The sequence below is a fragment of the Arachis hypogaea genome, chromosome 20 (assembly GCF_003086295.3).
Source record: "Arachis hypogaea cultivar Tifrunner chromosome 20, arahy.Tifrunner.gnm2.J5K5, whole genome shotgun sequence".
In the NCBI taxonomy this organism is placed as follows: domain Eukaryota; kingdom Viridiplantae; phylum Streptophyta; class Magnoliopsida; order Fabales; family Fabaceae; genus Arachis; species Arachis hypogaea.
In genome coordinates, this window is record NC_092055.1 from 116,826,911 (window position 1) to 116,852,315 (window position 25,405).

Below are 25,405 nucleotides of genomic sequence, written 5' to 3' on the forward strand. Positions count from 1 at the left end.
CTTCAAACAAGCGAGTGCTGGGCGGAGTGATAGACGCAAAAGGATAGTAAATCCTATTCCAGTATGATCGAGAACCGACAGATGATTAGCCATGCAGTGACAGTGCATTGGACCATTTTCACAGAGAGGATGGGATGTAGCCATTGACAACGGTGATGCCCTACATAAAGCTTGCCATGGAAAGGAGTAGGAATGATTGGATGAAGATAGCAGGAAAGCAGAGGTTCAGAAGGAATGAAAGCATCTCTATACGCTTATCTGAAATTCTCACCAAAGAATTACATAAGTACCTCTATCTTTATTTTACGTTTTATTTATCTTTTTATTTTCAATTCACCACAACCATTTGAATCCGCCTGACTGAGATTTACAAGGTGACCATAGCTTGCTTCAGGCTGACAATCTCCGTGGGATCGACCCTTACTCACGTAAGGTTTATTACTTGGACGACCCAGTGCACTTGCTGGTTAGTTGTGCGAAGTTGTGATAAATAGTTGAGATTACAATTGTGCGTACCAAGTTGTTGGCGCCATTGATGATCACAATTTCGTGCACCAATGTCTACCATAGCCATTGAGTTGGTATGCATCTTGGAATGGCTCTTGCTCATAGTGCATTAGAGAGGGTTGTTGTCATGAAGGTTGTCTATAAGCTTGAGACTCCTCCCACCTTTGATTGTCCCATTCTTGATGCATGTTCCCATTGTAGCTTCCATTCCCTACAACATTATTGTAACCAAACTTATAGCCAAAGGGGTGAGAATTTATAATGAAAAGAGAAAATAAAAAGAACTAATAAGAAATGAGTAAACAAAGTCCTAAAACTAGTAAAAACTAACAAAGAAGCAAAAAGGCAAACATATTCACAATATTAACAATAACCAATAATAAGGCACACATTTGCAAATCCCCGGCAATGGCGCCAAAAACTTGACGGAGAAAAAATGTCGGTAAAGAATTTCTCAATAAAATCACGTTGCAAGTTTAGATCTAAACCGACAATTAAACCTCAATCAACGTTTAATTTATTTGTCACTTAAGCAAACCCAATAAAATTAACCGAAGTATTTAAACCTCGGGTCGTATCTCAAAGGAATTGTAGGGAAGTGTAGTTTATTATTGGCTATGAGGTATATTTTGGGATTTTGGTAATAAGAAACAAGAAAGTAAAATGGCAAGAAAATAAATTAATAACTAAGAAAGCTCTTAGCAAGGAAAGAGAATTAGAAGTCCTATCCTCATTATCATCGTCAATTGTGATGGTAAATGTAAATTGCCTTCACTTAGTTAACGTCTAACCAATGAAGGAAATTCAAGTGCATACAATCAACTTGAGTTCACAAGTCCTAGTCAACTCATACTGAGAGACTAGATTTAGTGAAGTTCAAGCTAACCGACAATCTTCAATTACCAATAAACAAGAGAATTTGACAATTCAAGAGTCCCCAAATCATCAATCCAAGCCAAGAACACAAAAATCTATTTTAAAATCCAACCAAGCATTTTATCAAACACTTGGAAGGCACAAAATAAAAACATGGAAAACTAACAAAAATAGTAAAGCCCAAGACTAACAATTGCAAGAAAATAATAACACAAATTAAAGAAAGCATTAATAACATGAAAATATAAATTGCATTAATAAAGATCAAGAGTAGCAAGAGTGCATAACATAAAGGCAACAAAGTGAAGGAAATAACAAGTAGAATTAAAGGACAAAGGTGCAGGAACAATAGGTTGCAAGGAAATGTAAATGAAAACAAGAATTAAATCTAAATCTAAGAAGAAATTGAAAGTAGAAACCCTAAAACCTAGAGAGAGGAGAGAGCCACTCTCTCTAGAATTCTACATCTAAAACCTAAAGTGTGTGAAAATGAATGAATGATTCGAATGATGCCTTCCAACTCCACTCTGCAGCCTCTTGTCTTAATTTTTGGGCCTGAAACTGGGTTAAAAGCAGCTCATAAATCACCCCCAGCAAATTTCCTTTACTGAGGCACGTGACACTCATCACGCGTACGCTTCAGTCACGCGTACGCGTCGTTTGAACTCTGCACTGGCCACGCGTAGGCGTTAGCCACGCTTGCGCATCATTTGGACTATAGCTTGGTCACACGTACGTGTCATCCATGTGTACGCGTCAGTGGACGACGCTCTTGGTCATGCGCATGCTTCAGCCATGCGTACGCGTCGCTTCCAGTTTCTCAAATCTTCAATTTCTTGTGTTCCTTCCACTTTTGCATGCTTCCTTTCCATCTTCTAAGCCATTCCTGCCCTATAAACCCTGAAATCACTTAACACACATATCACGTCATCGAATGGTAATAAAAGAGGATTAAAAATTAGAAATTTTAAGGCTTAGGAAGCATGTTTTCAATCATAGCACAAAATTAGGAAGGAAACTTAAAAGCATGCAATTTACATGAATAAGTGTGAGAATAGTTGACAAAATCTACTCAATTCAATCCAAAATATACCATAAAATAGTGGTTTATCAAACAGCTGCTGCCTCCATCAGTTGTAGCCTCCTCAGTGATTTAAACAATACTGCATCTGACTGTTCTTCCATTTCATCAGTCAATGTCTTAGCTTCACCAAAGTTATAATTGCTAAGGACCCTATTCACATCCATGTCACCATGATCATCAATATCATCCCTTGAGCTATTCACCTTGCTTTTCTTGCTTGCCCTAGCTTCCAACTCAACAACACCATCTCGATTATGATGAAAACTACCTCTCTTGTAGGCACCATCATCATCACCACCACCACGAGCACTACCACTATCAACACCATCACCAGGGATAGAGAGCTCAACCCTGTCACAACCCATGCTCCTTGTTTGCTTGCAAGAGAAGAGCATCTCAGCAATATGGTTCCTTCTCAGCCTGAACTCCTTGGGGCAATTAAAAGCCGCCACCATAATCACATGGTCAATTATCTCAAATATGTTAGAAGAAGATGAACAAAACCTGAAGTAACTCCTCCAGTGATCCAATGACTTTATGATGCTCATTCCCAATCAAATCCTCTGAGAAACTTCAGATCCCAGCAATAGGAACAATAATATACCATCCTTTTCAATGCTTTTCAGAAACCACAAGAAAGGTTTCTATTGTTTTTGTTGTTGCTGTTCTTGATCCTTGATCCTGTAAATGGTGATTTTTTTGGTAAACTTGGAATGGTCTTTGTTCCAATTTGGCAGCGTCCATGGAAGAGTATAGATAAAGACCGACACAAGTAGAGCAAATCGGTGCAAGTTTCAGCGGAGAAAGAGACCACGTTCCACCATAAGCCAGCGATGGTGACTGAGGAAGAGGGATGGAGAGGAGTTGGACGGCGCAACGACGATGATCTTTGAGACATTGGGCGGAGGGTGTTTAGTGAAGCAGTAGCTACCTATCCACGCCATAGAGGAACTGCGGGCAAGGACCAGTAGGGTTGTGGTAGAGGAACGTGCAGGGACTGACGGTGACGTGGAACACCTTGCAGGGCAGCGGCGTGGTAGAGCTTCAAGTAGAAGACGGAGAAGTTGCTGAATGGGAAGAAGGAAATCCTATTCCTTGCTGGGTTTGGGTTCGGTTTGATGCGAGTAGGATCTGGGTTTGGATTGGGTTGTCAAGCTAATGCACCATGTCAGCAAAACTTAACGACGTTAGTGACAGAATGGACAGAGGGACTAACGTGATTAATTTTAAATCTTTCGAGAATGATTTTGATTAATTTAATCTTTCGGGGATCAATTTGGAGATCGAGTGATCTTTTAGGGACCAATTTGACTATTTACTCGATAACTATAAATACAATTATACAAGTAGCATTGTTCATAATTCGGTTCAGTTCGAAAAACCAACCTAGACCCAGACTGATTGCGTCAAATTCGGCCCAGTTTACATAATATAGGGTTAGACCCGAAATCCAAATATTTTATCTTGTCTAATATATTACTTGGGCTAAGATTAGTGTTTGAGCCACCCAAATTTCGCCCGACTAAAAGTCAATCGAATAGATTTAGAGTTCGTTTGAAAACCATTTAATATAAAAAAAATCTATTTTCTTTAAAAAAATAGAATTCATTTCTATTTAAAACTCAATTTTATGATTTGGAATGATTATAATATATTAATAGAATAGAATTCAAGTTTGAAGAGTGTGAGAGTGGATTTGGAAATCAGATTCCTTTTAATCTAGTTTATAAATGAAGGAAAAACGAAAATTAGAATTCCCAAATGAATTCAAATAATTCATTTTTAGTTGTTCCAAAGCAAGAAAAAGAATTCAACTCTTGAGTAAATTCTAATTCCTAACATTCCAAACAAGCTCTTAGGGTTTACTGATTACTCTCTCGTACTCATACTCACACCTAGTTCCTATTTGTATGATGGCCTTTCTCTTTCTCTCCCAAAATAATACGTCCATGATTGACCAATCTATCTATCTTAAAAACACAGCCATAACTGGTCTCTATCCTCTCTTTCGCAAGAACATAGCCTACCACTCGACTCTCTCTCAACCTCTCCTATGTGGTTGTCTCACCATCGCAACTTCATCGTCACTACCATTGGTAGGCTCTTCATGCTTAGATCTTGCCTATGCTTCTCTTCGTCGCGAGATCTAGGATTTCACTGTTGCATCTCTCTTGTCCTCGACTCTATCTCATTGTCGCTGCTCCATCGTTGTCGTCTCTCGTTGTGCTCCTCATTAGCGCCTTTCGCTATTACTGTAACACCCTTATTACCAGAATGTCATGCTTTCGACTACACCACTCTGATAGCATGGATATTACGACGACCCTCATGTATTTAATAATAAAATAGGAGCCTTTAACTCGAAACCGTATAAATTTTTCTACGAAAAATCAGAAGTACTTTTTCTTAACAACGTACATACATACATACATATAAATCAATAACAACACTTCATATAAAATCAGAAGTACTTTTTCTTAACAACGTATATATATATATATATATATATATATATATATATATATATATATATACATACATACATAATAAAAATAAGAGTCCTTTATATAAATAACTCACAAATATTACATATCACGACTCCTATCCCTCTTACAAAAAATATAAGTATAGAGGCGAGAGAAAACTATAATATATACAATAACATATAACACAACCAGATGCGCAGAAAGAACTCCTTAAACTCTTCGTCTGTCTTGAAAATGGAAATCTGTAGGGGGTGAGAATATCGTCCTTGTAAGTTCTCAGTACATGGTTTAAGAATTGCCATAGGAGGATATGTATAAAGAAAAAAATTGATTTCAATTGTAGTGATTATCATTCGTCTTATGAATTTATTAAAAACATTAACGATTAATTATCCCACAACAATATATATATATATATGAAACTCACTTTTCACTGGTAAGAATTTCAAAGCTCAATTAATATCCCATAATATAACAAGTATAAACAAGTACGGCCCCTTCGGCTCATTACCAAATCAAGTCACGGCCTCTGGCCTATTACCAAATCAAATCACGACCTTTGACCCAAAACATATAAACAAATCTGGGCCTCTGGCCCAAAAAAAAGCCAATCAACACTATCATCAACTCATCACCAATACTCAAACACAAAAGTATCATATCAGGAATAATCTTCAGCGTCACCACCGCCAGCATAAGGAATTTTTTAGTTGTTCAAGTACAGACAAAATAATACAAGGAATACACAAACAGAGAGAACAGTTAAGGCAATTAGCTCAATTAGCATATAGTTACAATTATGCAAATAGGCAAGCCAAATACAAGATGCACACCCAAATAATACACACAAATGAAAATGATGCATGCCAGCCCTATGGCTAATGAGCTCATCTATCGGTTATACAGTCAAACTCGACATGTCCGGTAGTGAACCCTGAACAATCCCTCGGTGCGCGCAACCCCAAGAAGAATTCACTTCCCTTAGAGGAATTATCCGAAAAGGTCTAAGTGTACGGCCACATCTTGTGATGGAGGGTCAATAAATACCAACCCAGAGCAAGCGGGACAAAACCACAATTTTTGTGTCTATACGGGAAGCTCAAATTCTGACCTGGAGCAAGCGGAACAAAACTACAATCCTTGAGTCTACTCAAGAAGCTCAAGTACCATCTAGGAGCAAGTGGGACAAAACCACAATTCTTGCGTCTACCCCGGAAGCTCAAATATCAATTAATCTCTTTTCAATCAAACATAATAAAATCGAATTAATAATACAGAATTGAACCGAAGAAAATCCTCAACTTTCTATCCAGCTTTCTAATGCGACAAGAGAGAGAATCCTCAACCTTAATCTTGTCCAACCCAGTAAAAGAGGGAATCCTCAACCTCAACTTGTCTATTTTCAAAACTCTTAGATTAATAATTAATTAACTTTTTGAATCTTTAATTAAATAAATAAATCTCTTTTAGTAAGTTAAGTCCATTTCTCTTTCATAAAGCTCATTTTCACCAAATCAAAAGTCTCAGATTAACGTCAATAATCTATTCTTAAATTCCATTTTGAAATTCTCAAAACACAACTCTCAAATTTAAACTAATTGTATAAAACCCCCCTTTCAACTTCATTCTCAAGTTTAATAACTTTCCAAAAAACCAAAATTCATTCTCTCTTTACCAATAAAAATCAAACACTATAAATTTACTAAAACTCCTCCAAATGTAATTCTTTAATCAAACCCAAAACATGAGTCTCTTCACATTAAATTGAACTCAAAACAAAATTCTTTTCTTAAATAAATCAAATTCGAAACATAATTCTTTTCTTAATAAATAAAATTTAAAACATAATTCTTTTCTCAATAATTCAAACTCAAAATAGAATTCATTATTTTCTTAATAAATCAAAATCAAATAAAACAATTCTTCAATCCAAATTAACCAAAATAAAACTTCCAAAATTTTTATAAAAATTTCAGCAGCAATTCCAATATCTCAAATAATTTCCAATCCTCAAAATCATTTCCGATAAATCAAACAAAACCAATTTTAATATCTCAAATTATTTTAAATTCTCAAAATTATTTCCGATAAATCAAACAAAACCAATTCCAATACCAATATCTCAAATAATTTCAAATTCTCAAAATTATTTTCGACAAATCAAACAAAACCAATTCCAATATCTCAGACCATTTCAAATTCTCAAAATCATTTATGATAAATAAAAAAAACCAATTTTAATATCTCAAATAATTTCCAATCCTCAAAATTATTTACGATAAGTGAAACAAAATCAATCCCAATATCTCAAATCATTTCAAATTCTCAAAATCATTTCCAGTCAATTGAACAAAACCAATTCAATAAAATCAACTAACAAACCAGAATATCCAGTTTTCTCAAATAGTCAATAAACCAACGAGGCAAACAATTTCAACTAATCAGAGCAACTCAGTTCAATCCATAAGACTCACGTAATCATAAAAATATATTTTCCATATTAATATTGACTTGTAACAATTCTTGAAAGTAAAATTAGTTTAAGAAAATGCTCCTACCTCGTTCGTGACTTAACTACGCAACAAACTCCACTTCTATTCTTATCTCGAAGCAGCGACATCAATACTGACCATCCTCGTAGTAGCCACAGCCTCTGAACATAGCACGCAAGAACCGTAGCTTAAACCCTATTATAATAACGACGTAAAAACCTCAGTGACATATATCAAAATAGCGATAAAGAGCTTTCAGAGCAAAACAAGTCACCGCACAAAAAAAGGAACCAAGAATGAAGTAGCGGCAGCTCTGACGGTGATTCCGGTGACACCGCGCCATACCCGGTGACCAGACGACGAACCTAATGGTGACATAAGCTCGACGCGGTAGTTGGCCCCTAGAAGTGGTGGCGATAGCGGCAATTCCAGCTCCTCCTCTTCTTGTTCTTCTATTCCTCGAGCTCTCTCTCTCATTGGTGCTCAAGGACGAAGGAACTAGCTCGACGGCGGTGTGAAAGCACGACTCCTTCTCCCCCCGGTGATCACTTTCCCTCGGTTCTCTCTTCCTCGTGCTCAACGGCGCCATGATGGCGGTGAAGGCTCTGATGACAATGACAAAGCGCGGCGGCAATCGTGGACTAGACATCACCCTCTATCGATCTCTCTCTCCCTCAGGCGTATCCCTGGTTCGCGTCTCCCTTCTCCCGTAATAGCAATAGCGACGACGCTCCTCGCCAGTATTGTGCCATCCTATCCTCCCTCATCAGCATCGGTGGTGACGGCCTGCAGCAACTCGACGGTGCTCTTCCCTCTCTTTCTCTCTTCTTCTCCACTGTGGGTGTGTGTGGTGAGGGGTTGAGTGTGTGTGTGTGTGTGTGTGTGTGTCGTGTGTGAGGTGAAGGTGAGAGGGAGTGATGATGGGGTTAGGGTTTGGGAGGGGGTGAGTGTGTTGAGTGTAATAAAATTAGGGTTTGTGTGTGTTTGGATTTTAGGGTTTTAATTTGAGAAAAAAGGGGTAAGGGTAGGTTGGTAATTTCAAATAAAAATAGGGATAATTTAATAATTGATAATCAATTTTAATCCAACAATAATTATATATAAAAATACTATTTGTTCATCAATTTACAAATTATTTTCAAATAAATACTCTAATCCAAAAATTAGAGATAATATAATTAATTTTCTTTATTCATAAAAAATAAAGTATTAAATTCCAAAATATCAATTATTTAAATCAAATCATATAAAATTCTTATTATTTTACAACTACTAAACTTTATAATTTAAATATAGAAAATTATCTAAGAATTGTAAAATTAGATAAAAATTCTAATTTATTTCAAACTCAGTTTATCCAAACTTCATTTAATTATTTTTAATAAAGTAATTTCTAAGATTAAAGTCTTTAATGAATATATAAATTAAAATTGACTCATAATAAGATTTTTCAGAAGTTTTAGGTCTTACAATTACCACTATTGTGCTCCTTGTGGCTATCCCTATGCTAATGTTGAGTGTTGGGGTCATAGAGGTGGAGTTGTGATGAGGAATGGAGTGATGGTGCAGTTGCCATATCTACTCTTTATTTTTTTTTTCTTTGATTTTTTTGGCACAAATGATAGTTGAAGTTGTTACTAAAATCTTTTCCATTAAATTGAGAAAATTTCATTATTTTTGAGATGGTGTTGATATTGTTCTATTGATCTTCAAATTCTGGTGCTAAGTGTTGTTTGAGTTATCTTCATCTTAAATTTATGATATAAGACTTGGAATCCGATATAAAATCTGCCAAAATAGTTAAGATTTTATTGGGTTTAGGCCGAGTAAGGGTCTAGAAAATATACCGAGTCATGATTTAGGGTCGAGTCTAGGCCACCCACACCTGGTTTAACCCAACCCATGAACACCCCTAAATACAAGATAAAACATCCACCCCTACGATATGTTATTTTTCTTTAACCAATTTACTTCTTGGACGACCTCTGACTTGATCGTTGGAGTTATTCCCATCCAATTAGCAATAATTGCGAACAAAAGGGGTCTATCCACCCTTATTAAAGTGCATTGATACAAAAAACTCTTGGAGATCCCAACTAAAGTTCATGAAGGCACCTGCGGCTAGCACTAAGGGGCAAAGCACTTGCTATTAAAGTATTACTCGCAGGACTATATTAGCTAACCGTGTTAAAATATGTAAAGGAATACGTAAAAAAGTGCTCCAAGTGCCTAGGAACAACCAATTTTCACAAGGCTGCAGTCTTAGAGCTATCAAGCATAGTCTCTCCATGGCTTTTCAACAAGTAGAGTATAAACCTCTGGGTCCCTTCCTCGTGAACATTCGACAGGTAAAGTACTTAATAATGATGATTGATTATTTTTCCAAGTAGGTATAAATCGAACCACTCACTGTTATCACAATCGCCCAATGCCAAAAATTCATGTATAACGATATCATCACCAGATTTAGGATTCCTAGAGTAATCACCTTAGATAATGGAACATAGTTCACTAACAAACGATTACAGTAATTTTTGCAAGGTTTTTACATCCATAAACAATTTTCCTCAATAGAGCATCCTTTGAAAAATGAGCAAGTTGAAATCACTAACAAGATAATATTAGAAGGTCTCAACAAAAGGCTAAACACCTCAAAGAGATGTTGGGCAAAAGAACTCACAAGTGTATTATGGACATCTCTCACCACAATCCAGTCTACAACCTGACCACCCTGTTCTATCTTGCATACGGGATATAGACAATGATATTAGTAAAGATAGCAGAAGAAGCCCCTGCGGATATCCATGTATGACACAGAGAAAAACTAGAAAAATAGACTTATGAAAAATAGATCTCATATGAGAAGCCAGAGATAAGGCCATAATCTAAGAAGTTGCCCTCGAGGGAAGACTGGCAAGTCGACGCAGCGTCAATATTTTACTCCAGGAACTCATTCTGCCGAGTAAACATTAGAGGTTAAAGAGCTTAGGAAGGTGAGTATGAAAAGGAGCATTCAAACTTACCACTCTGGATGGCTAAAATTTTCCTAGGGTATGAAATGTAGTCAAACTTAACGAATATCATGTGTAAAAAAGTGGGCAATAATGCAAATACTATTTTTCTAAGCTGCTCTTTAATTTTTTTTTGCAAAAGGATTTTTGATAGGAAGGTTTTAACGAGGCATATACCACCCCAATTAATTCATATAAATAAATTTTTGTTTTAAAGTTATTTGAATTGGTTATTTATTCCTTTTTCTTTGTATCCCACTCATATTTTAAGTGACAAACTGTGAAACCCTAAAAGATGTGTCCCCTAACTAATAACTCAAGAATTGTGGGATTGCAAATACCTTTAATATCTCTTTTGGGAGGACAAACACATTCAAAAAAGTGTACATTGCTTGACGTGCAATTTATACTTGTGAATAACCACACAATACTACCATAATGAGTAGAGTCACCACCATCCCCACCTTACATCCAGTGATGGATATATTCGAAATAACATTAGAATAATTGAGGGACAAATTTGTTTCAAATTTTAGTTATGGATAAAGTGTTTTTTACCCAATAAAATGAATGAGCCGCACACCACAAAATGAAAAAATATAACAACAAAATAGACAAAGAAAAAAGTACGAAGAAGAGGAAAAAAGAAAAGCAATAGAAAAACAAAAAAGAGCAAAAGAGTAGTTAGTTGGATAAAGTAATCAATAGCAAATGGAGAAGACAAGCAGTTTGCAAGTTTCAATATTTCTTTCCAAAAAGTATGCTTATTGAAACAAAAATACGGAGTAAAATTAAAAATAAGTGGATAAGGCATCTAAGGGTGTAAGTTATCGAATTGAATAAAAAATTACCACAAAACTAAATCAAAATTTACAACAACCGATCTGAAAATTAAAAAAAAAAACCATTTTTTTTTGTTTTTTCAATAAAAGTGACTGGTTTAGTTCGATTTTCGATTGGTTTGATGAACATTGAACTAAACCAAACCAAACCTTAGTATACAGTGGTGATGCTTTACTATTTTACCCTTTAACTGAGAAACAAAATCCCTAATCCTAAATGAGTGAGTCACTCACGTAGTGCTTCACTCTCTTATTTTTTGTTCTGAATTTCCATTCTCCTTCTCCATCCATAGCACCTCCCTCCATCATCTTTTAGTTCTAAGTTTTCATCCTACTCTTCCTCCAGTCGCAGCACTCTTTTCTTACTCTTCCATCCTTCTCACGCAATCTGCGGTGGCGCATTCTTCATCGCGCCGTCATGAGTCCCAATCATATCCCCTGTCCAGTCTACGTCATCGCGAATCCCAACCATAGCAGAAAGTGTCATCACCCAGTCTGTGCTGGCGTCATAAACCGAGCAGCCCTTTCCATTGCCAAAAAGCCCGCACAGTCACCAAACAGCCCTCTCCATTGCCAATTTGTTGCTAGTCCTAATTTTTGGTGGCTGGTACTATGAAATTTACTATAATTTGTTATTATTTAAGAACATATTTGTTGTGATTCTTGTTTTTTGATAAAAAAATTTTTAGATAATAATTTATTGTATATTGTTGTTCATTTGTTATGTTTATATATATGCAGCCAACAAGTAATGAATAGTCCAATGAACTTACACCTAAAGTTGGAGGTAAAAATGTTGAATACGTGGTGCGTTCGTCAATTGACAGCGGTGTGCTTACCAAATCCCTGCCTCATCCTAGATTAAAGAAGAGGAAGATTGATTTAACTAATGTGGGAGAAACTCCTACAAATCTAGCTCTAATTACTGTGAAAATGGATGAAGAGGATGACAAGGATGATCCTAACGAAGGTAATAGAAAACCTTCTAAACCTAGATCTTGGACTTGGAATCACTTTACAAAGGATCCTAAGTCCAAGTCATCACATCCTATGGCTAAATGTAATTGGTGTAGGGTATCATATGCTCGTGACTCTCATAGAAATTGTACAACTAATATGTTATATCATTTGTTGAACCAATGTAACAAAATTTTTAGGGACTCAGGTGACCCTAGTCAAACAATACTTACCTTTTAATAAAAAAACAAGGATGGAGTATTTATTGTATTTACTTTTGATGTTGAAATGTGTAAAAAGCCCTTGCTAGGATGATTATTATTGATGAGCTATCGTTTAACTTTGTCAAAAATAAGTGGTTCAGATTCTATATGAGTATTGTGCAACCTAGGTTTCCACTTTCGGGGAGGATTATTGTTGCTAAGGATTGTTAGAATCTTTATACTAGTGAGAAAAATAGGTTAAAGTTCTGTTCAAACAACCAAATCAATGTGTTTGTTTAACTATTGATGGTTGGTGTAAAATTCAGTTAATTAATGACTAATTAATCCACAAATTAAAATTTATTCTAGAAAATTATAAATATGAATTTTATGGTTTAATATGATAGAGAAAATTAAAACGAGAATTTTGACACTAATTTTAAAGAATTTGGCCCAAGATTGGGCCGAACGGGCCAAACTGTTTGAACCAGACCCAAATTAGACCCGTGGGCCCAACCCATTCACATTAAATGAATGAGCTCAGCTCATTCTCTCTCCAATTGCATGCTGGAAACGCTGAAGCACTTTGGAGAAGGAAGAAAACTCTTCCTTTGGCACAAACCCTCACTTGTGATTCAAAGTGACATAACTTTTGATCCGGAGCTCCGATCATCACACCGTTTGCAGTCATGTGACCGCGGCGTCGAGCTTTACAAAGTCCATAACTTTGTTCTTGAGGTAAGCCACGAATCCCTCTTTGAATTTCTAGCCCTTAATCTCGAAAATTTAGTGGGTAAAGTGTTGAGATTTTTGAGTTTTGATGTTATAAGATCCAACTAGCTTGAAGAAAAAGCTTCTTCTTGCTTTTTTGATCTTTGGGCTTGGTAAGATTCTCATCCTAAGTAAAATGCTTGAAGTGTTGTGTTTAGTTATTGAGTTGTTATATATTGGATGTGATATTGTGGAATAGGTAGTGTGTATATGTATATTAGAGCTTGATTGATGGTTTTGGAAAGCTTTGGAGTGGAGCTATAAGCTTGAAAATCTGTTGGTGAAGTTTTGGAACCTTGAAAGTTGAAATTTGGAAATGTTCCGGGTTGAGCAGGGAATCAGCTAAGGTATGGTTTTGGTTTCATGTATCTAAAATATAATGTAATGTGAAAACTTAGGCTAGTGAGCCTAGGATAGGATTTTGAAATGTTGATGTAGTTGTTGGATGATATGGATTAAGTTGAATATATGAATAATGGTTGATTGGTTGTGAGTGGTGCTAAATGTTGATAAAGCATGTAAGGCTATAAGTAATATGGATGCTATGCCTAATTGTTGGTAAGGTTGAGGCTCTTGTTGATGAGTATGAAAATTGTATATATATATATATATATATATATATATATGTGTGTGTGTGTGTGTGATGAAATCAAACATTTATTGGGAGATTGAGATGTGAAATGTTGATTATGAATTGAATTTATTAAATTGAGATTTGGTTAAAAGTGGAAGAATTGGTGGGTTGGGGATTGAATGGGAAGTCGGAACATGCTTGATGTTGAGTGGCTGAGTTTTGGTTGTTTTAAAAAGGGTTTAGAAGTTATGTGTTTTGAAATTTGGAGGTTTTGCAAATTTTGTGAAAATAGTAGTTTTTGGCCCAACTTTGAAGGAGCATAACTTGGTCTCTGAACCCCTAATTTGTGTTAAACTTGTTTAGAAATGAAATTGGGTCCGAGATGTTTATGCCATTTGAAGAACGGTAGAAAAATATTTTAAAATGAGGAAGTTATGCTTGATCGAAGTTTGGTGTGCAAAGTTAAGCATTCAGAACTTAGCAGCTTTTCAGGTTTCTGCTATGTCCGTGTACGCAAGATACCTACGCGACGCGACCAATGGCTACTGCCTTAAGGTTTCACGTACGCATGGTGTGGGTTGCGTACGCGAGAATGGCATTTTTGAGGTTGCGTACGCCACCATCTGGCCTGCAACGTGAGCAAACAATTCGGGTTGATAAGTTCGCGTACGCGAACCAGTGATGCGTACGCGAGAAGTCCAGTTTGGCCAAGGTGCGTACGCGAGAAGTAACACGTGACGCGAGCATATGCTACTGCCTATGCTCCTCAAGTACGCGAGCAAGAGGCAGCGTATGCGAGCCCCTGTTTCTCAGCAACTATGCTTTCTGATTTTATGCATTCCTCCAGCGTTCAAAACCCTATTTTCTCTTGTTTATAGCCTAATAGGTGGATAGACGGTTATGAAGCTTAGTGAGGGCTGTGAGAAAGGTAAATTGTGAAAGAAGTAAAAGGGAAATCTATGATGAATCATGATTGATTATAGCAGGAGTTGCTGAGGAGGATGGTGGGAGTGCTATGTATGATATGAGCCGAATGACTGTATGTGATGGTGAATTATGGCTGGTTATAAATTATAATTATAAGCCGGATGGCTGAGATAAATGTTGATTTATTGCTGAGTATGAATGCATATATGTTGATTAATTGATATTGTGATTGTTGCACTTCCACCTATCTGAGATACGAGTTTCCCTGGGTGAAAGCAGTGGCTAGCCACCACGTGCTCCAGGTTGAGACTCGATACTCTACTGACCCTATGTCGTAAGTGTGGCCGGACATTGTGAAAGTTCCGAATGAGCTCGCCCCTGTGAATAAACACCAGTGTGGGTGTTGTGTATATGTATGTTGATAATTATGATTAAGTATAACTCGAGTTGGGGATGCGCGATAGAGGGACAGTCCAATGGTTAGCTACCAGAACTTGTCAGGTTGGCTTTATAACCGACATATGAGACTCATCATCCACTAAGACAGGCATACATCATATGCATTATATGTGATTTGTTTGGAATGCTTAATTGATTGCATAATTACTTGCTATTTGTTTAACTGCTGTATCTGCTTCCTATTTGTGAATTTCCTTGCTTGATATAGTTGTGTGTGTGATATCAAATTACCGGTGGCGGTTGGGAGGTTCGAAAGATTTGGAAAGGGGAGATTTAGTTAGGCTGAAGATCCTTAGTTAGTTGCCTATTTTCATTTCTCTTGGCTTAGTTATGTTTATACGCTTTAATTATGAATTGGGAGTTCTAGGATTTCCTTCGTCTTTTTCAGGACATTATATGTTAGATATTTGGATACTGTTACCATGCTGAGAACCTCCGGTTCTCACCCATGCAGATTTTGTGGTTTTCAAATGCAGGACGTGAGGCTCCTTGCTGAGGCATGTTGGAGACTTCTGATTTAGCGAAGATCCTTAGCTCTCGGAACTTTATTTTGGTTATCTGTACTTACTTAAATACTTATTATCTCCATTGTATATATATATATATATACTGTATTGACTCCTCTTAGAAGTTATTTTGGAGAACCAAGTTCTGTAACTTTTTCTCTTGGGTTTATTTTGGGTTCCTATTTATGTATGTATGTATACTTCCATGTTTGGACCGGTTATCTTCGCGAACTGAGTCTCGAGCTTCGTTATCTGTATTTTGGCACTCTATTATTTATATCCATGTTAGCTTACTCTATCTTCTCTGCTTATTCTATCGCTTCGTAGGTCCTGCACTTTTCAGTTTAGCGATTTTGATTTACCTCTTTTCTTGAAAGGCTCGTAGTTATGAACATTTTTCACACTACTATATATACTAAATTTTATTCTTATAGGCCGTAATACCTCGCCACCTTTGTTTTATGACTTAAGCATAAGACTCTGTGTGGTAGGGTGTTATATTACGGTATCAGAGCAGTTCGTTCTAGTAGAGCCTGAGGGACGGACTGACTATGCTTCTGTGCATTCTCTGTCTGTGTATTTATATGCTATTAGGATATTTGACTGATATAACTGGCATAAATGTTCATGAGCATGAATTTGGGACTTTAAAGCACTAGACTTCCGATATTAAGACTGATTAACTTGATATTGTTTGTTTGGTGTGTATAGAAACTAGATGGCGCCTCGTGGACACGGTCGAAGCTGTGGGAGAGGTCGTACTAGTACTCAGGGACCGGAAACCAACACGAATATCCTGGTGGATTTCATGGCTGCGTTAGAGAATATGGCTTCTGCTATGCAGGCCACTGCTGAGGCGTTGGGGCAGCAGATGAACAACAACGGTAATGGGGGAAACGACAAAAATGGGCCGATGACGCTGTCAGCATTCCTGAAGGTTAACCCGCTGGTGTTTAAGGGAACCACCAATCCGACTGAAGCCGATACCTGGTTTCAGGCCATGGAGCGAGTACTGCAAGCACAGCAAGTGCCTGAGGAGCAGTGTGTTGAGTTTGCTACCTATCAGCTCACTGGGGAAGCAGTGCATTGGTGGCAAGCTACACGACGTCTTCTGCAGCAGGGTGATGACCCTATTTTCTGGGATGCTTTCCAGGATGAATTTTATAAGTACTTCCCAAACTCTGTTAGGATAGCGAAGGAACTTGAGTTGCTACAGCTGAAGTAGGGTTCCATGTCCATTTCTGAATACACCAACAAATTCGAGGAATTGTGCAGATTTTCTTGTATTTGTTAGGGAGCTCCTGAAGACTTCGAGGAATGGAAGTGTATTAAGTACGAAGGAGGTCTCCGGAGCGACGTCTTCACTTCAATAGGGCCAATGGAGATCAGGACTTTCTCCGAGTTGGTAAATAAGAGCAGAGTGGCCGAAGACTGTGTTAAAAGGGCGGCGACAGAGAAAGGAAGTCACATGGGGCCCTTTAAAGCAGAACCGAGGAAGGAGCTTTGCTCCTAGAGGTCAGCCTTTTAAGCATGAAGGCTTTGCACCACAGCAGACTCAGGGTCAGGCTAGTCTCAGAAGGCCTAACAACAACAATTACTCTGGGAAAAGATTTGGGAAGCAGCCTTTGAATGAGCAAGCTTGTGCTAGATGTGGGAGTCATCATCCGGGTGCTCCGTGTAAAGCCGGTTGGGGCTTGTGCTATTCTTGTGGAAAAGTGGGGCATAAAGCCTCAAACTGTCCGGAGAAGCAGAGGCAAGGAAATGGGAGGACACAACAGCCTGGTCGGGTGTTCACTACCTCAACTGTAGGTGCCGAAGGGTCCGATACACTTATCCGAGGTAAATGTGAAATGACTGGTCAAACTTTGAATACTTTATTTGATTCGGGAGCAACTCATTCATTCATTGCATTTGAAAAGGCTAGCAAGTTAGGATTGAAAATTGTGGTTTTGGGCTATAATCTGAAGGTGTATAATGCCACTCATGAAGCCATGGTGACTAGGTTAGGATGTCTGCAAGTTTCATTTAGGGTTAAGCAACGTGATTTTGTCCATTATTTAATTTGCTTGCTGATGACCGGTCTTGATCTTATCTTGGGATTAGACAGGTTGTCTAAAAACCATGTTTTACTGGACTGTTTTGAGAAATTGTTGTATTTCATGCCAGAAGGATCAGAAGGGCCAGTTGTGGTGAATAACTGTTATTTAAACTATGTGGTAGTAAATTGTTCGGGACAGGAGTGTCAGGGCGTTATGCTGTTGGCTGCGAGTGTGTCGGGTGATGAACAAAGTTTAGAGAAAGTTTCGGTTGCTTGTGAATTTCCTGAAGTGTTTCCGGACGACATTGATGAATTCCATCCTGCCCGGGAGGTTGAATTTGTGATTGAGTTGGTGCCTGGGATAGGGCTAATCTCGATTTCCCCTTACAGAATGTTGCCTTTAGAAATGGCTGAGCTTAAAGCTCAGTTAGAAGATTTAATGAGTAAATACTTTATCCGCGCTAGTGTTTCTCCGTGGGGAGCGCCAGTGTTACTGGTGAAGAAAAAGGATGGGAGTATGCGTCTCTGCGTGGAATACAGGCAACTGAATAAGGTCACAATAAAGAATACGTACCCACTGCCAAGGATTGATGATCTCATGGATCAGTTACAAGGAGCCGGGGTTTTTTCCAAGATTGATTTACGATCCAGTTATCACCAGATAAGGGTGAGAGATGAGGACATCCCTAAGACCGCTTTCAGGACTCATTATGGTCATTACGAGTACACTGTAATGTCTTTTGGGTTGACAAACGCTCCTGCAGTGTTTATGGACTACATGAACAGAACTTTTCGCCTGTTTTTGGATAAGTTCGTGGTCGTCTTTATTAATGATATACTAATTTAATCTAAGACAGAGGAAGAGCATGCGGAACACTTAAGAACTGTGTTGTAGATTCTGAAGGAAAGGAAACTCTATGCGAAACTATCTAAGTGTGAATTCTGGAAGAGCGAGGTGAAGTTCCATGGCCATATAGTGAGTAAACAGGGGATAGTCGTAGATCCTTCTAAGGTGGAAGCGGTGATGGAATGGGTGCGACTGACCTCAGTAATTGAGATAAGAAGTTTTCTGGGCTTAGTTGGCTATTATCGGAGATTCATCAAAGGCTTTTTGCAAATAGCTTTGCCATTGACAAAGTTAACCCGCAAGGATGCGCCATTCATTTGGACTCCTGAGTGTGAGGAGAGTTTTCAAGCGCTGAAGCAAAGGTTGACCATTGTGCCTGTATTGGTATTGTCTGAACCGAACGAACCATTTGAGGTGTATTGTGATGCCTTACTAAAGGGATTGGGGTTTGTGCTGATGCAGCACCGGAATGTGGTAGCGTATGTCTCACGACAATTGAGACCTCACAAAGTCAACTACCCGATGCACGACCTGGAACTTGCTGCGGTTGTGTCGCATTGAAGGTGTGGAGGCACTACCTCTATGGGGTTAAGTTCTGAGTTTTCTTTGATCACAAGAGCTTAAAATACCTCTTTGATCAGAAGGAACTTAATATGCAGCAGAGGAGGTGGATGGAGAGACTGAAAGACTACGACTTTGAGCTAAATTACCATCCGGGAAAAGCGAATTTGGTGGTGGATGCATTAAGTCAGAAGTCGTTGTATGCGGCTTGGATGATGCTTAGAGAGGAGGAATTGCTAAAGGCTTTCAAGAGTTTGAAAGTGGGGGTCGGAGAGGAGTCTGGAACTTTGTGCCTAAGTCAATTAAAAATTTCGAGTGACTTGAAGTCTACGATTGAGGAAGCTCAGCAAGACGAGAAGGAGTTATAGAATGTATGGCTGGCAATTGAACAAGGGAAGCGATGGAGAGTATCATAGGATGATGATGGGCTTTGGAGATTCAAGGGTAGGATTTGTGTGCCGGATGTGGGGACCTTACAGCAAGATATTTTGAGGAAAGCACATAAAAGTGAGTTTTCTATTCATTCGGGGAGTACTAAGATGTACCACGATCTGAAAGCTATGTTTTGGTGGCCTAGTTTGAAAAATGATGTGGCAGAACATGTTTCAAAGTGCTTAACCTGTCAAAAGGTAAAAATTGAACATCAGAGATCTTCTGGGACTTTGCAACCTTTAGAGGTTCCGCAATGGAAATAGGAGAGCATCGTGATGAACTTTGTGTCGGGATTGCCGAGAATTGCAGCCGAATTTGATACTGTCTGGGTGATTGTGGACCGACTGACGAAGTCGGCTCACTTTTTACCCGTTCGGATGAATTATAACCTTGAGGAGTTAGCACGCTTCTACATAAAGGAGATTGTGAGACTTCATGGTGTGCCTACTACTATAATTTCTGACAGAGATCCCCATTTCACTTCAAGTTTTTGGGGTGTATTTCAGAGAGTTTTTGGAACCCGATTAAGCTTAAGTATAGCTTACTATCCTCAAACAGATGGTCAATCTGAGAGGATGATCCAAACCCTAGAGGATATGTTGAGGGCTTGTGATTTGGACCAGCCGGCGAGTTGGGATCGCTATGTGCCGCTAGTGGGGTTTGCATACAATAACAGCTACCATGCGAGCATCGAAATGGCTCCGTATGAGGCTCTATATGGGAGGAAGTGTCAATCTCCACTATGCTGGTATGAAGCTAGGGAGAAGAGTTTGTTGGGGCCTGAGATGATAGCTGAAACTACTAAACAAGTCAAGAGAATCAGAGACAGGATGCTCACTGCTCAAAGCCGTCAAAAGAGTTACGCCGATCAGAGGTGAAAGTCCTTAGAGTTTAAGGAAGGAGAGCATGTTTTCCTTAAGGTTACTCCAACAACAGGAGTAGGTAGAGCGATTAAGACGAAGAAGTTGAATCCTCAATACATCGGTCCATTTCAGATTCTTGAGAGAATTAGACCGGTGGTGTATCGGATGGCTCTACCGCCTCACCTTTCGAACCTGCACGATATATTTCACATGTCGCAGCTTTGGAAGTATACTTCTGATGCTAGCCATGTGCTAGAACCTGAACCTATTCAGTTAAAGGAAGATCTGACACTCCCAGTGACTCCGGTCAGAATTGAGGACACTAGTGTTAAGAAGTTGCGCAGAAAAGAGGTTTCATTAGTCAAAGTGGCGTGGAGTCGAGTCGATATTGAAGAACACACTTGGAAACTTGAGTCAGAGATGCGAACAAACTACCCGCACCTATTCTCAGGTAACTGAATTCGAATTTTGTGGGCAAAATTCCTATTTAGATGGTAGAATGTAAAACCCGGTTAATTAATGACTAATTAATCCACAAATTAAAATTTATTCTAGAAAATTAGAAATGCGAATTATATGGTTTAATATAATAGAGAAAATTAAAACGAGAATCTCGACACTAATTTTAAATAATTTGGCCCAAGATTGGGCTGAACGGGCCAAACTGGTCGAACTAGGCCTAAATCGAGCCCGTGGGCCCAACCCATTCACATTAAATGAATGAGCTCAGCTCATTCTCTCTCCAATTGCATGCTGGAAATGCTGAAGCACTTTGGAGAAGGAAGAAAACTCTTCCTTTGGCACAAACCCTCACTTGTGATTCAAAGTGACATAACTTTTAAGCCACGAATCTCTCTTTGAATTCCCAGCCCTTAATCTAAAAAAATTTAGTGTGTAAAGTGTTGAGATTTTTGAGTTTTGATGTTATAGGATCCAATTAGCTTGAAGGAAAAGCTTCTTCTTGCCTCTTTGATCATTGGGCTTGGTAAAATTCTCAACCCTAAGTGAAATGCTTGAAGTGTTGTGTTTAGTTATTGAGTTGTTATGTTTTGGATGTGATATTGTGGAATAGGTAGTGTGTATATGTATATTGGAGCTTGATTGATGGTTTTGGAAAGCTTTGAAGAGCTATAAGCTTGAAAATCTGTTGGTGAGGTTTTGGAACCTTGAAATTTGAAATTTGGAAGTGTTTCGGGTTAAGCGGGGAATCGGCCAAGGTATGGTTTCGGTTTCCTGTATCTAAAATATAACGTAATATGAAAACTTAGGCTAGTGACCCTAGGATAGGATTTTGAAATGTTGATGTAGTTGTTGGATGATATGGATTAAGTTGAATATATGAATAATGGTTGATTGGTTGTGAGTGGTGCTAAATGTTGATAAAGCATGTAAGGCTATAAGTAATATGGATGATATCCCTAATTGTTGGTAAGGTTGAGGCTCTTTTTAATGAGTATGAAAATTGTATGTGATATTGATATGTATATATATAGATTGATGAAATTGAACATTTATTGGGAGATTGAGATGTGAAATGTTGATTATGAATTGAATTTATTAAATTGAGATTTGGTTAAAAGTGGAAGAATTAGTGGGTTGGGAATTGAATAGGAAGTTGGAACATACTTGATGTAGAGTGGCTGAGTTTTGGTTGTTTTAAAAAGGGTTTGGAAGTGATATGTTTTGAAATTTGGAGGTTTTGCAAATTTTGTGAAAATAGTAGTTTTTGGCCCAACTTTGAAGGAGCATAACTTGGTCTCCGGACCCCCAATTTGTGTCAAATTTATTTAGAAATAAAATTGGGTCCGAGATGTTTATGCTGTTTGAAGAATGGTAGAAAAATATTTTAAAATGAGGAAGTTATGCTTGATCGAAGTTTGGTGTGCAAAGCTAAGCATTCAGAACTTAGTAGCATTTCAGGTTTCTGCTATGTCCACGTACGCGAGATGCCTACGCGACGCGACCATTGGCTACTACCTTATGGTTTTGTGTACGCATGGTGGAGGTTGCATATGCGAGAATGGCATTTTTGAGGTTGCGTACGCCACCACCTGGCACGCGACGTGAGCAAACAATTCGGGTTGATAAGTTCACTTACGTGAACCAGTGATGCGTACGCGAGAAGTCTAGCTTTGCCAAGGTGCGTACGCGAGAAGGAAAATGCGACGTGAGCATATGCTACTGCCTATGCTCCACGCGTACGCGAGAAAGAGGCCGCGTACGTGAGCCCCTGTTTTTCAGCAACTATGCTTTCTGATTTTATTCATTCCTCCAGCGTTCAAAGCACTATTTTCTCTTGTTTATAGCCTAATAGGTGGTTAGAGGGTTATGAAGCTTAGTGAGGGCTGTGAGAAAGGTAACTTGTGAAAGAAGTAAAAGGGAAATCTATGATGAATCATGATTGATTATAGCATGAGTTGTTGAGGAGGATGGTGGGAGTGCTGTGTACAATATGAGCCGAATGGCTGTATGTGATGATGGATTACGGCTGGTTATGAATTATAATTATTAGCCAGATGGCTGAGATAAATGTTGATTTATTGCTGAGTATGAATGCATATATGCTGATTAATTGATATTGTGATTGTTGCACTTCCACCTATCTGAGATACAAGTTTCCCTGGGTGAAAGCAGTGGCTAGCCACCACGTGCTCCAGGTTGAGACTCGATACTCTACTGACCCTATGTCGTAAGTATGGCCGAACATTGTGAAAGTTTCGGATGAGCTCGCCCCCGTGAATAAACACCAGTGTGGGTGTTGTGTATATGTATGTTGATAATTATGATTGAGTATAACACGAGTTGGGGATGCACGACAGAGAGACAGTCCAATGGTTAGCTACCAGGACTTGTCGGGTTGGCTTTATAACCGACAGATGAGACTCATCAGCCACTAGGACAGGCATACATCATATGCATTATATGTGATTTTTTTGGAATGCCTAATTGATTGCATAATTACTTGATATTTGTTTAACTGCTGTATCTACTTCCTATTTGTCAATTTCCTTGCTTGATATAGTTGTGTGTGCGATATCAAATTACCGGTGGCGGTTGGGAGGTTCGAAGGATTTGGAAAGGGGAGATTTAGTTAGACTGAAGATCCTTAGTTAGTTGCCTATTTTCATTTCTCTTGGCTTAGTTATGTTTATACGCTTTAATTATGAATTGGGAGTTCTAGGATTTCCTTCGGCTTTTTCAGGACATTATATGTTAGATATTTGGGCACTGTTACCATGCTGAGAAACTCTGGTTCTCACCCATGCGGATTTTGTGGTTTTCAAATGCAGGACGTGAGGCTCCTTGCTGAGGCATGCTGGAGACTTCTGATTTAGCGAAGATCCTTAGCTCTTGGAACTTTATTTTGGTTATCTGTACTTACTTAAATACTTATTATCTCCATTATAGAGACTTCTGATTTAGCGAAGATCCTTAGCTCTTGGAACTTTATTTTGGTTATCTGTACAGATAATAAGTATTTAATGGAGATAATAAGTATTTAAGTAAGTACAGATAACCAAAATAAAGTTCCAAGAGCTAAGGATCTTCGCTAAATCAGAAGTCTCCAGCATGCCTCAGCAAGGAGCCTCACGTCCATATATATATATATATATATATATATATATATATATATATATATATATATATATATATATATATATATATATATATATATACTGTATTGACTCCTCTTATAGGTTATTTTGTAGAACCAAGTTCTGTAACTTTGTCTCTTGGGTTTATTTTGGGTTCCTATTTATGTATGTATGTATACTTCTATGTTCGGACCAGTTACCTTCGCGAACCGAGTCTCGAGCTTCGTTATCTGTATTTTGGCACTCTATTATTTATATCCATGTTAGCTTACTCTATCTTCTCTACTTGTTCTATCGCTTCGTGAGTCTTGCGCTTTTCAATTTAGCTATTTTGATTTACCCATTTTCTTCAAAGGCTCCTAGTTATAAACATTTTTCACACTACTATATAAACTAAATTTTATTTTTAGAGGCTGTAATACCTCTCCACCTCTATTTTATGACTTAAGCATAAAACTCTGTGTGGTAGGGTGTTACAATTGGACTTCTGTGCAAAATTTGAATTATATGTGTCTCACTGCTCATTAGATTGATCATGATTAGAAATTGCAAAAAAAGAATATCAACTTTTATCTTATTAAAAATCACAAAGGAAAAACAATTGGTAGAAAAATTAAGAGATATCTTTTGTGGTGGGGATATCTAGAGTGTTCACAATTACCACTAATAATGCTAATTTTAATGATACTGCAATATCTTATCTAAGAACGAGAATGAAGGATTGGAATTTTCATCATTTGAAATGAGAGAAATTACATGTTAGGTGTTGTGTACATATTCTTAATCTTATTTTTCATGATGGATTGAAAGAGATGCATGAATCTATGAGCAAGATAAGAAACACTATTAGATATATGCATGCTTCACCTAGTTGCATGAATAGGTTCAAAAAATTCATTAAGAAGGCTAGGATACAAGACAAATGTATTGTTCAATTAGATGTTTCCACTAGATGAAACTTTACATACACCATGTTTAAAGGTGGTTTGAAGTTTTAAAAGGCATTCAAGAAATTAAGGAAGAGAGATACAGAGTATGTGTAAAACTCGTAAAATTAGTAAATAATTAACTAATAAATTAATTATTAATTAGGAAAATTAGAAAGTAAAATTTTATAGTTTAATGAGATGGAGCTAATTAAAATAAGAATTTTGACACTAATTTTAAAGAATTTGGCCCAAGATTGGGCCGAACGGGGCAAATCGAGCGAACCGGGCCTGTATTGGGACCAAGGCCAACCCAACCCATTAAAATAACAAAGAGCTCAGCTCTTCTCCCCTTCCCCATATGAAAAGCATGCTGGGAAAGATTAGGGATGAAGGAGGAAGAACAAAATCCTCGCTAGATCTTCAAATCCAAATAACTTTTGATTT

The 25,405-nt window shown here is 37.9% G+C and overlaps 2 protein-coding genes across 2 annotated transcripts; one reads left to right on the plus strand and one right to left on the minus strand.

Moving 5' to 3' along the window:
• Positions 1-2,493: 2,493 nt before the first annotated feature.
• LOC140183172 (probable mediator of RNA polymerase II transcription subunit 26b) lies at positions 2,494-3,015 on the minus strand. Its single transcript, XM_072231194.1, has one exon. The coding sequence runs from the start codon at positions 3,013-3,015 to the stop codon at positions 2,494-2,496; it is 522 nt and encodes a 173-aa protein (XP_072087295.1).
• Positions 3,016-16,413: 13,398 nt separating this feature from the next.
• Positions 16,414-19,141, plus strand: LOC140183173 (uncharacterized). The gene is made up of 8 exons (XM_072231195.1): positions 16,414-16,632; positions 16,693-16,878; positions 16,990-17,100; positions 17,249-17,534; positions 17,862-18,159; positions 18,274-18,400; positions 18,629-18,766; positions 18,872-19,141. The coding sequence occupies exons 1-8, from the start codon at positions 16,414-16,416 to the stop codon at positions 19,139-19,141; spliced, it is 1,635 nt and encodes a 544-aa protein (XP_072087296.1).
• Positions 19,142-25,405: the final 6,264 nt, after the last annotated feature.